Here is a 13,525-nt window from a genome sequence, read left to right as displayed (position 1 = left end):
AGGAGAACTTTTAATTGCCTGACCATTTACATGTTTGGGATGCTCACATTCTCTTGCTTCCTTTGAAGTCAGAGTCCAGAGTCCCCAAGGACTGTAAAGTTACAGGATAATTACTGATTGTTAAGGAACTATGCTTTGTAAAATAATTGTCCATATCCTTTCTTCTCTCCTGCCCCTTGCCCCTGGTAGCCAGTTGATTTTAAAAGTGAGAAACTTCTAGATAGAAAATGTTTAAGTTTTCCAAAGACTTTTGACAAAAAAAATCTCCCTTCACAAGAAGCTATTGAAGAAATCTGGCAACCAGCACGGAAAAAAGTCGTGGCACAGTTTAAAACTGGAGACAGAAAGAATTGGACATCAGTAGCCATTTCTCACTGTTGACAGAGGTTAATATTGGAGTGACCTAGGGACCAGCCTCAGGGCTGGACTGAGGACATCCAGCCCACGAATTAATGAATTGAAAGGGAAGGTGAACACCAAGGTGACAATGTTCCCTTGATTATTCTAGATTCTTGTGGCCACTAAAGGATTACAAGAAACTTTGGAAAGACCTAAAAAAGACCTGGGGAATGTGCCAGATGTGATGAATCCACAGACAGCTGCAATTTTTGTCAGTACTGAAATTTAAAAAAGAAAAATTTGCTTCTTCTCCCTAACAGCAGTTAAAATATTGTCTCAGGGTTATCATAGTTTTGCTGTTAGGCTGCATTTTCTGCTATTTCAGCTCTCTTTAGGACCAGGTGAGAAGTAGTGCAAACGCAGGAAAAGATGTTGGGGCTCAAACCACAGTGAGGAAGGTGGGGGAATTCTGCTTTTTCAGCAGCATTTGTTATTTTAACTGTTTCATCAAACCACAGCACAAATGATTTGTCTGAAGAGCAAACAAAATAACAAGGAAATCAGGCTCTCCTGAATCCAGAGATGCCCACTTAATCATTTGGAGCACCAATCTTCTCAGCCGGGGAAAGCACTGAACAGCAATATTCTCCTGCCTGTGTCTCCACTGTGTCTTTTTGTGGGTATCTGTAACTCTCCCACCACTGCTCCAACGACAGCAACACATTTGTAGAAGCCAGGAGAGCTCATGTCACTGTACCTCACACCAGTGGCAAAAGGATCCTTCACACCAGACCCCAATATGTTACCCTTTTAATAGATTTTCCTCTCCCTCCGGTGTGGCTTGTGGAAGCTCATCAACCAAGGCGTGCAAGACCAGAGAGTAAAAAAGGTGTTCAGCAGAGCTTCAAGCAGCCCTAGAAGTGACAGCTGTGAAAAATGAAGTCATTTGCAGCCACCCTACACAGGCACTCCTGCCACTGCGAGGCAGGAAGGCAGGGAGCTGCCTCAAGGACAGGAGAGCCCACAGCTTTGTCACAGTGGATTAGCTCACCTTCAGCCACAGAGATTTGTACTTCCCAGCCTCCACTGGGATTGCTGGCTCCAGAATGGAGAGAGCTTAGTGCTTGTTTATGGCGTTGAAATACGCATTTATCTTTGTTATTTCTGTATTAAGAATTACTGGCTTGGGTGAGTGGTTCTCAAACTTTTTTGGGTAATCGAACCAAAAGGAAGTTTCACAACCTCAAGCCAGCTGTATAGAAATTAATAGAATGTGGTCATTCTCAAAATAATAATAATAAAAAAAAAGACAGAGTCTGAAAGTGTAGAAAGCCTGTGGAAAGCAGCTCTTGGTAATTATTTTTCGCTTATATACTGCTAATTTTAAATAGGCTTTTGCATTTTAGAAGGGCTGCTGTGCTTGTCTGTTTCAGGAAAAAAACATTACAACTGCTTTCCTGTGCATTTTGCAATACTATATTTCACAATGCTCTTTCAACTCAGCAGAATATAGTGGTTTTACAGTTCAAGATTAAATAATAGCACCATTTGGAAAGCAAATATTGAGACAAAGAACTTCAAAGCTGCAACATTCACTAATTCAGCTTCCATATATTTAAAACTGTAGCTACAATAAAAGAATAAAAGCTAAATGAAAAAGCACAATTAATTAATTAGAAAATATTATAATTAATATCTCAAGTTTGGACTAATTTATTTTGCTCTCTCCCAAATTGAAGTACAAAAAGTCCTCTGAACTTTATCAATTTTTGCCTTTCTATACTGAATCAAAGCCCTCTGCAGCTGAAACTATTGGACTGTGTAAACATGAAAATTATTAGCGAATGCATTGCAACAGGCACTCATTACTTTCCTTTCCTGTAGGGTTAAAACTCTTTCTCTTGCCCCAGCCACAAAGAAAGCTTTGCTGCAAGAATCATTTTGCCATTTGCATTTTTTCACCAATTTTTTTCCAGTGCACACTCTGCATTGTTTTCCTTTCTTATGTTACCTGATAATTTTCTTGTTTCCTTAATAACACTAAAAATATTCTGCTTTGCCCCTCTTATATATTACCTCTAGAGATGTTTTCTGTAGCATCCCCTTCCAATGCAATTTCCTCCAAAACTCATCAAATTATAATGAAAAAGAGAGCAATGGTTTGGACCCAGCTGCTTTGACAGCACAGCCACATGAATTGCACATGACCCTGCACACTTCACCTTCTTGTTTTTCTTGTTTTGTGTTTATTAAAAAGTCCTCCCTACCACTGGCTCGCTCCACTTTTTAACCACATTTTATTTTCCAGCCAAGTATTATTTCTTGACATGCAAGCAGGACAAATTCAGAGTTCTTCAACTTGGCACTAATATCCTGGGCAACTGCACTGCACAGGTTAACAGTGTTTAAACTCACAAGCATTTCCCCCTTTTGGTCATATCTTTCCAGAAGGAAATCAAAACTGGCAAGGTCAAACCAAATCTTTTCAAGGAGGGACGTGCTAAACAACTGTGAAACTGAGGGAAGCACAGTTTTTCTGTGGCCTGAGTTTATTTATATGTTGGAGAACCAGAAATCAACACAATTCTCTTTTTTCCTCTCTCTACATACTTCTTGTATGAGTCTGAATTCCTTTGCTGCAAAAATAACTTGTTGCAGGAACAACGCTCAAAGTTCAACTTTATCTTTGCAAGAGCTAAACGCTGCAGATTAAAAGAGTGAAACTATTTAACACCCTCCCTAACATTTCCCCCTAGTATTTCTCAAGTGAGGGAAGCACTACACCTCACAGAAGTAGAAAAGATGAAGTTTTTGAGAAGAGCTGGCCTCCTGTAGGCAGTTGGCCGGGGTATCAATGAAAACAACACACAGAAACATTTGCCTCCTGACATGGTGGAAAATAGAGCAGACTGCAAATACATGAACCTTCGAGGCTGAGTATCTCCTATTTCTCTGATGTAGTCACACAGCCTTGGGGAAACCAGTTATAAGATGCTACCAGCACTGGCACAGGTATCAAAACACCAAATAAGAATTTAAGTAAGTGGCAATTTCTCAGGCAGAAACACAAAGTCTTTTTTTTTTCCTGTTGTTTTTGTTCATTAGTTGGTTGCTTTACTTTTTTTTTTCTTTTTTTCTCTTTTTTTTGTAGTTAGTTTTTTTTTTTTTTTTTTTTTTTTTTTTATTTTGACAGCAGAGGGTAGGAGGTTGTTTATTTGTTTTGCATTTGGAAAGGAAGTGGCAGAATACCAAGGTTATTTTCATACCAGCTTTTCATGTTTCTTACCAGCTGCTTCTCAAACCCAAGTACAACCATTTAATTCCTCATTACAAAGAAAGTGTTTGGATTAAACAGCCCTAAATTCTTCAGTTCTCAAGAGGAAATTCTTATATGTTAGGTACCAATTGTGATAACAATGATGTCTGATGTGATCCATTTATGTAGCATTCAGCTGTTACAAAAACTTCATCAGTTGTTGTTTTAATCTAACCCTGCCAAAGAGATAAAGTATCAATTTTTAACCACAAATTTTATCAAAGTCCAGGAATCAGGGAAATTCCTACCTCTTATTACCTGGTGATCAATGGTCCAAGAGTACGATGAATTACCCTCTCTCTTTCTTCTTAAAATGAAAGAACAGTAATTAAAGGAAAAAAAAAATCTATTTCTGTGCTAGGCATTACTCTGCCTATTTACACATACAGAAGTTTCCCTCAGGCAACCAAAGATTATTCTATTTTAATCAAAGAACATATCCAACATAACTCCCAGCTTTAAAAGACCCAAAAGACACAGAATAATGAATTCATCTAGCATTACAGGTAGATGAATTTTTGAACGCAAAGGAAAAACCTGACTGAATTCCTCATTATGACAAAAGAAACCCTGCAAAATAATCCCAGCTGCTGATAACATATTAAAAAGTGACATTTCCTACTATTAACCTGTCAAAAAATAGATCTAGTATAATTTCAAAGCCTCTGCAAGACAAGCTTTGTATTTGCTCTTAGTCAAATGCTTTACAAAGTTGAATCCCTGACTAGATATTTGCCTTTATCACTGCTGCACTTACACTAAATAAAACTTAAAAAGAAACTTGCTACCCTCTCAGTGTGCATCCACAGTGATTCCTTAATGGGACTGGTGGCAAGAGTGACAAAGCTTTGCACTGGGGGTTTTGGCCACAGGCTTTTTAACAGTGGGACACAGAACCTTTGAAGAAACATTCCAAATCCTCAGAAAATCACTGAAGCATGACCCACCCATAGGTGCATCCTAGCACACCTACTTACTACTACCTGGCAAAACTTTTAGCATTTCCTTGGGAGAGATTCCAGCTTTTTTATCTGCAGGAAGTTTTCATCAGGCAGGTCAAGCTCAAGTAAGCTCTTTCAAATCAGCATTTCCTCACTTTGGTATTTTATCACTAGATAAAAAGGACAACAATCTGGTTGAAACCTTTTTTTAAAAGGTAACAGCTTTCTGCCTAGATGGCCATGAAATTATTGATGGGTTTTCCCAGTCACCAGTGCATTTGGAGGTGCACAGAGTGTCACAGCTGCTCTCCAGAGTGAAAAGGCTTGTGTGTCCAGCAGGCAGCTCTGCACTGACATGGGCCTCTGCTTCACAGCAAAACTGCAGTGCAATAAACCCAGCATTTTCCAACCCAAATGGCTGAGGAGCAAGAGACACCTAAGATCTTCTGAAAAAAAAAAAATTAAAATGTAATAAAACCCAATTCACAGAGAACATGTTTCATCTACATTTTGCAGCAGGAAGGCAATAAAAAATAGGTTCAGCATGAATACACACAAGTATTACTAAACGCTCAAACTCAAAATATACCAAAATCCAATAATTTTAATTAATTAGATTATATCTCACAGATGCACAAAAAAATCTTATTCATTAAAGTACCAGGTGCTCAGGGAAACAGGCTGATTTGTTGAACACAAGAACACAAAATCCAAATGCAATGCAATACACCTTTCTTTGCCTTACCTGAACAGGTACTGCCCTTCAACCCCCTAGTCTGCAGCTCAGATTTTTATAAACTTGGCCTATAATTGTTACTGAAAAGCATTTAGTCTCCAATAGAAACTGTGAAGAAATCAGCCTGAAATAGAAACTGGTCTCTGAAAAACTTCTCAGTCGCTATGGGATCTTATTTTTTATCCTTCGCTTGCCTGTGTTGTTCATTGGTGCAATATTTTAAAATCCTGCAAAGCCCAACTCTAGCTCCTCTTGGGCTCCTATATTTTTCTACTTTTCTACACTGCAGATGGTCTTTTAAATCCAGATCTTTAATCAAAAATGTCTGTTTCTGAGTCATCCTTCTATCAAAAATGCCTAATCTTTGAGGCGTGTGCTTGCCCAGGTGTATTCTGAATTATGCTGTATCACAACTAGCATGAACATTAGGAATCACAAGGCCAACTACAGCATAAAGAGCTGCAGGATAGCACCATGTGATGTCTTCTATTTCTGCTAGCAGTATGATGTATTAACCATCAGCAGTTCAGTATGATAAATTCAGTACCTTGCAGGTTTCAGAATATTATCTTGCTGCAAAGGTTGAAACGAAATCAAGTCATTTACATCATTCCTAGCAACTGTCACATTACTGTAGAACAACTTGGGTTGGAAGGGACCTTAAAGATCTTCCAGTGCCAACCCCCTGCCAAGGGCAGGGACATCTTTCACTGGAATTTAGGAGAGATGCAGTCAAAAGGGCCTCAAGAACTCAAGCAACAAGCAAGTTAGACCACTTCTGTCACGCCCACGTTACTTCAGGGTAGCACCAAGGATCTTCTTGGCATTAAAGTATTTTGCAACCACTTTATAGTAGCTTTCAGGAAAAAAAAAAAAAAAAACAACCAAAAAAACCAAAACAAAACAAAACAAAACCAGCCTCCCCCAAAGAAACAAACAAGGAGAAAGTAAGTCATAATATTCCAAATCTGCAACTACTCTAAGCCCCTCAAATGTGAAAAAAAAACAGTAAGGAAATAAAGCATCTGATCCTTTAAAAAAGGTAAAAACTACTATAAGATTTAAAAAAATATTCCTGCAGTAGAAGGGAGGTAAGATAGAGAAAACCTTTCATTTACTTACTTTCTCCTCAGTCCTTCCTCCTGTGGTTTCAATTCTTCCTTTCCTGTTGTAGATGAGAGATAGTCTTAGATGGAGTTTTTTCTGATAGCATCTTCTAAAATTTCTCTGCCTATTTTCAGGGCATCCATTAAAAAGGGAAAACTGTGGTGGAGGTAAAGCACAGCTTTTGGAAGCTGTGCATTCAGGAGCTGTGCATTAAGGATAGGCATAAGAACAGGTGTCACAGGCCAGATCTGGCACACGAAGAACAAATGCTTTTTGACAGAACGTGATCTTTTGAAACCACTCAGGGAGGTTTGGGTGGTAATTTATAGCACACTTCACTCAGCACATCTCTCTCAACCTCACCTCTTCCAATTAAAAAAAAAAGTCAATCTCAAACTCTGAGATTTGTAAATTGGAGACAAGGGAATTCTTTTCCCCAAAGCAACTATTTGTTAAGTAACTGGCAGTTAGCTACATTTTTTTTTAAAGAAAGGATGGCCAATATATATTCAGCTTTTTATAGTGAGAACACAGCCTCAGAAGCACCTCCTTATTAAGTGTATAGGTTATGCAGCCTCATTGCTGTAGGCTGGATCTATTTTATTTCAAGCTTAATACTGCTTTGTAAATATTTAAATGTATATAGCTACCTTTAGCAATTTCATTAATTTATAATTTAAGGTCTTGTTCTTATGTTTGAAGCCTCTCACATGAGAATTTTTTGTGTTTACTCCATCTGTCTCATCTCTATAAATGTGCTCTTCTGTGCTTCTGAGAACATTACTGACCTTGACTGCAAATTGCACTAAAAAACCCTTTAAGGTGTAATCAAGAACTGAGATAATCCTCCCATCAGCTTACATCTTAAATGAACAAAAGAGAAGGAAAGAAGTTAGTAAGTACAGAGAAATTAGTGTGATGTCTTGAGAGGCTACCTAGAACAGAAGCTGGACAGTGTTAAAGCAATAAAGTAGGGATTTATTAAAAGGCCTTCAAAGAATGCCCCTTGGGCAGTACAAGAGCCTGGCTGTGGCTAACACCCAAGATGGACTCCTGGTCACAAGTTTTGACACTTTTATAAGTTTTGGTCCATTTCCATATTGGTGTTAAGTATCCAATTACAGCTTCAGGTTATGAAGTCCCATCCTCCCAGATTGCTCTCCTCAGTGCACTGTTCACACCTTTTGGGCCCAAAGCTGTAATGGTATCCTTGGTTCTCAGGCTGTAAAAGGATTGTTTTTCTGACTAAACCGTGAAGAGAACTTGCTATCACTTTACATGAAATTCAGAGTTACACATTAATGCAGTACAGAATCTGGAAAATATGAAAGCTAAAACTTCCTTAAGTTTTTTCTGACTATGCATCATCTGGATATGTCATATGTAAAACCAAAATTTATTTGCCATAGATCTGGTTTGGTGGCTGCACTAAGAAGTTGGCAGTAACCAACCAACCAACAAGATATTTTGTGACAATTGAACAGATCTGTTGGTTTTCCACTGAAAATAATACACAAATAAATAAAAATAATAATAAAAGAAAAAAAAAGGTGGCTGGACATGATCACAAGAGGCTGCAACTCAAATAAAAGGCTACAAACCTCAGTTAAGAGTGTATTTCAAAAGGAAAGAGGTAGCATAATTTAACTTCCATGAAGAGTTAAATACTTTTCAAGACTTCCCCCCTCCAAGTACTTTTCAGACAAAAGAGGTAAAACATTAATCCAAACTAGATACTTTTTAGTTGAACAAACTGAATGTTCTTCTAAATGTAATGAGAAATTTCTTTCATTTAGAGGTAAAATAATAAGAAACACATACAAATAAATGTTTCAGCGTTTAATTGTTTAATATATGCACAAAAATTGAGCTCAGTGGCCAAGAAACTATTTTTAAGACTGAGTCTTGGACCCTTCAAATTTATGTTCAGCTTGAGACAACTGAAATAAATTTTCCTTTAATGAATTTTGATAAATAGAGACATGCAGTCTGTCATGGTTTTGGCACACTGTCCTGCCTCTCAGCTTGAATGGCCACAGGATGAACCTCTTTGCATGAAAGCCTCTATTCTTAGTTTTGAAATGTTGCAAAATGATGTTGTAAACAAGAACTGACTGAAAAGCACAAAAGAATCCTGTGTTGTGTGGCAGCCTGGAGTGCACCCAACCCAGAAACATTTGGGACGTGGGAGAATGGAGAGGTGCACTCAGGTGCTCTCCAAACACCACCTGAAGAGTGAAGACACAAGACACTCCAGGATTTCTATTTAAAAGAAGGCACTCCAAAACAATATTAGGTCACAACAGCAAGCAATGGTATTTAAATGCAACACTTTCAAGTTTAAAATTAGAAAACACTGACTGCTAAGGTGGGGAGAGAGGAGCCCTGATCTCAGGAAAAAATGATCACTTATTACCCAAGCAGACAAAAATTGCATGGGTTTGAAGACTCTGAAGGCACTGCATGAAACCAAGTGCTTTTCCAACACTCATCTAGGAAGTTTATGACATAGCTTTGAGTTGAAAGCTGTTCCCAGATGTCAGATCATGAGTAAATCATAAATATTTTGAGGAGAGCACTGAAAGTATAGTTTTCTCCAAACTGAGAGAAACAATTAAGTGGTGCAACTGAAAAAATTATTTTCTTGGGCCAACATCCATTAAGAAGGGAGCTGGGAAACCATTCTCTTTTAAAAGATCAGCCATAGATGAATATTAGAGACTCTGTATCTGCATCGATGAATTTGGTTTGCCAGTCACTGAGGAATGTGAGTGAAAAAAATCTGCATTTGGAACCAAGAATATTTCCTCCTGTAGAGAAACTGCCCATTAAAAACAGCTCCAAAGTCACACCAAAAACATTCACAAAACAAAGAACACAAGAAGTGAAGCTCACACACATCAGTTGCCACTGGCCATTACACCATTTAAACTGCTTTGGCATTTATAGTGAACACACACTTGTTCTCTCCAATATTTGACTGAAAGGTTGTGCATACAGCAAGAGAAGTTCTGTAAACTTTTCAAAGTTTAGCAGAGCAAACCAGGAAAATTTAATTTATTTTGAAACATTTTTTTGATATTTATAGTTCTTCTACTTTTGACACATCTTCCTGTACTTTTCTTTATAAGTGTCTATTTTAAAATAAATCATATCAAACACTTCAGGCAATTAGATTCAAATCTCTACTGACAAGCCAAGTTAAAAAAGGAAGTTCTGACAAAGTCACTGTAAAGATGTCACAAGAATAATGAATAAACATTCCTATACAATTTTATTCATACTTCAGCTGCGATTTCTGTTAATAACTGTTTTCAATTTCTCTGATGAAGAAGAAAGCAATTTGCTTCAGTCTTCACAGGTAAAAGGAGGAACATTCCTCTTTCTACAGCTTGTCTCTTAGAATTTAACATGAATAGAAGACCTTCAACCTTAACCATTTAAGCAGGAAAAACAGACTACAAGGCCACAAAAATTATCAAAAGCCCCTTTAAATGGATGTACTTTAAAACCCCCCAAAACCAACCACAAAGAACATTATATATTTAGTTTTCAAAGCAGCTTCCATTCCACGTTTCTTATAAGCAGCTAAACATTTTAATCACTGTACATGTGAGCTGGAATTTAGATGCCTTCCAGGCAAATAAAAGTTGTAGCCTGAGGTTAATAAAACACAGGAGCAGAAAGAGAAACGAAACTCCGAATTCTCATATCGCACAATTCAAGTTTATTCCATTCATTCTTGCAACACAAACTTAAAAATACAGTATCATTTAGCATTCTGATGTCTGTGAATCATGATAATGATGAACCCAACTGTGTCAAAACAGTTAACAATGGTGAAAAGAGAAAGTCAAATATCAAAATGCACAGAGCACTATTTTTTCTTCTGTCACTGCGTAGAAAGATGATTGTTTATCCATTTACAAAATATAATTAAGACAAGTTCGTTTTGAAATTTTGCATGCAACACTGCAATTGCTTGACCTAGGACACTCTATTCTTACCAGCCTCTTCTACAAATAATCAATGTTATGTTCAGTTCCATTTAGCTATTGTACTCCTTTTCTCATTTGCTCCCTGTAAGAAAAAGGGAGCAGAGGGTACAAAATCCAAAATATACTTAAGTTTATAACTTATTCAGCACAAATTTCAAAGGAAAATGTTTAAGAACAGAGTGGATTTCCAAGTATATGCAATTCCAGTCTGACAAAGTATTTAAATTCTGTTTATAGAATGAAAAATAATTTACAGTTTGGTTATTTTTATCTAGTTAGGATCTACTCAAAGATAGAGGAAGCCACCCATTATTTTTTCCACAAAATAGCTAGCAAGAAAGAAACAAATGAATAAGCCCAGTCTCCAGAAAATTACAAATGTATAAGCTTTTATTTTTTACTTTTTTTTAACTTTCAAATCCTGGGCAACATGATTAAACACCTGTTATGTAGTGCAAAAAGCAGAAAAGTATTTCTTCTTTATAAGCCAAACACTGAATGCCATCTTTTTAACTATCTCAAAAGGCAGCTTGGGTATATATTACAGCCAAATTAACACTTGACTCACTGAAGTCTGTTTGCTTCTTTTTTCCCCTCCAGGGTGAAGTAAGAAAAAATAAGGTGTCCCCATAATTGTAGAAAAAGGGAGGCAAAATTGCCTCAGTGAATCTCCAGAAGAGTTAGTACAAAGATGATGTTTCTTTGCTCACTTAAATGAGAGTTAAAGGGAAGGGTACAAAAGAATACAGAAGAAAAAAAACCCAACAAAAATACAAAACCACTATGGCCAGACAACTTGACACTAATCAACACAAAAAACTTGAATAATCAAGTTCTCCACGTAAAAACAGATTGCAGTTTTCTAGACTAGTATTTGAATAGCTAAGTATTTAATAGCATAATATGGAGGCCAATTGATGCCAAAGATTGTTACTTTCATAGCTGAATAAAGAGTTAAACCTATAGTCTGTGTTCACACTATTACAATGACATGACAATCCAGCACTGATCAGAGATAAGATTAAAGAGTCCTCTTATAAATAGATATTAAAAGCACTGTTCAACAAAAATTCTTGTTCTTTTATCAGCAGTTCAGAAATTGATTTATCACTGATTTCCAACCCTTCTGTTCTTCCTTGCCACCCATCTCCAAGAAACAGAGTAATTGCACTGTACAGTTTATGGCCACAGAGTTGATTGTTTTCTCCATTGCTTTTCTTATGGTATGTGTAGATGTAAATCAGTTCCTGCTCTCGTTTTACACTCTCAATGCAATGCTTTTCATATCTGAGACAAATCAATCCTAATATGCAACATTATTCAAGTAAAACTAAGTCTCCATTAAATATGAGTGGTAGTCAGTCTACTATATATCCTCTCAATTTCAACAGAGATATCAAATTATTATCAGCTACTTTTGTTTAATAATTCAGCATGAGACATTATATACATTTGTTTTTTCTGTATTGTGTTTGTTACCAGAAAGTTTGAAATCTGTATTCCAAAAGAGAGGAAGATGTATAGTTTGTGGTACAGAACCTGTTACTCAGTTTTAGGTGAACCAGAGTCTAATGAAAATTTTCAGGATGAAAGCCAGCAGCTCAGATATTCCTGAGGACCACAAGATGTGACAGGAGTGCCTACAACATCATTAAATACCTTCCCATGAATGATCAAGACTGTCATACTTACTGGTATAGGAAATCTTATCTAAAAGTCAATGGTTAATGTGGTATGGTCACACTGGTAACTTCCAGAACAAGCCTCATGCCTTAATGGAATTTAAAGAGGTACATCCATTCGACAATGAAACACTGATCTGAAGATATGCACAATTAAAAAAAATTCTGTAGCAGTTAGAGCAAGTTAAGACTTCTGCTTGTACATTTTCCTGCTTCTACATCTGAACTTAGAAAGGTTCTATGTTTACCAGAAAAGTTTAGCAACAATATTCACCTGATATGAATGTCTAAATAACTACTGCTCGTTTTCCACATTTGCCTTGATTATCCTGGTGTACCTAACAGCCTGGAGCTTTCACATGTGTTTAGGAATTTTATGCTGATGTGATGAGTAAAGAAATTTTATTTTACATTCCGTTTGGAAAAAAAACTACAGTGAAATTTGGACCTCTCTCTCAAAAGTAGTTACTTAAAATGTCTGTCCTGGACTAGAACAAATATGGGATAGAAAGGCTTCAAATTCAAGCATCCAAAAGTACCTTGGCAGATATTATGGAGTGTAACACCACTATACCTCAACTGGTCTTTCTTGGTTTACTCAAGAGTCAGATAACATTAGTGTGACATCCAATTAGTCAATATAAAGAACAGGTCCAATAACTAGTATCAAAAGTCCTCAAAACTGCAACAGAAGCTTTAGGCAGAAGAAGAATAAAGCTACCCACTGAAAGAGAAGAGAGAAGAGCAACCCAGCCACCTACATTATTACTACACTTCAGATTATGGCAGACACTAAGAGCATGGGACTATTGTCTCCTTCACAATTAGTTTCAGGTACATAGCATGGTACTTCCATCTAAAGGAAGCACTTCCATCCATCTAAAAAATCTTAGTACTAATCTAGGAGGCTTACCAGCCAAATATTCAGCATGGTTTGTCTTCCTTCTTCCATTTTCACTGGAAAGGGGAAGAGATTGTGCACTGGAAAGATGTCCTAGAGGGACACTGTTCATAATAGTTTTCCACCCTCTCCAACCAGATTATCTTTGATAAGATAAGCCTCTAACTAGTCTGACTCACAAAGAATTTCCCTCCCCCCAAAGTATTTAGCTGAAGAAGCTGGAAGATGCAAAGAGTGACAGACAGGCAGCAGTGTGAGGCCACAGGAGAGACATTTAAGATATCAGTCCATCCGTCACTGAAGAAGAGCCTTGATTGCCTGGTTGTCAGTGGCTTCAAAGGCAGTTAGTCCATCTGGGCCTTTCACAGTCTTATCAGCACCCTGGAAACACAATGAGAAGGACTGTCAGTTCATAAAGCCAGGCTGCATCAGTACAAAGTGTGTCAAAAGACACATAACTTGAATAATTATATTGATCACATACAGCTTTTTACTGCAGTGCCCT

At 37.2% G+C, this 13,525-nt stretch overlaps 1 protein-coding gene across 1 annotated transcript in view; it reads right to left on the bottom strand.

The window, feature by feature from the left end:
- Positions 1-12,466: 12,466 nt before the first annotated feature.
- The window catches only part of MTPN (myotrophin), a 28,725-nt gene continuing 27,666 nt past the window's right edge, over positions 12,467-13,525 (bottom strand). The window contains exon 4 of the mRNA XM_068190873.1: positions 12,467-13,401. Coding sequence (XP_068046974.1) covers positions 13,315-13,401 — 87 coding nt within the window. The 3' untranslated portion in view covers positions 12,467-13,314. The remainder of the gene's footprint in view (positions 13,402-13,525) is intronic.

This window comes from Anomalospiza imberbis, chromosome 5 (genome assembly GCF_031753505.1).
Source record: "Anomalospiza imberbis isolate Cuckoo-Finch-1a 21T00152 chromosome 5, ASM3175350v1, whole genome shotgun sequence".
Taxonomy (NCBI): domain Eukaryota; kingdom Metazoa; phylum Chordata; class Aves; order Passeriformes; family Viduidae; genus Anomalospiza; species Anomalospiza imberbis.
The sequence above is the reverse complement of the archived record's forward strand: the minus strand, read 5'-3'. Positions and strand labels throughout refer to the sequence as shown.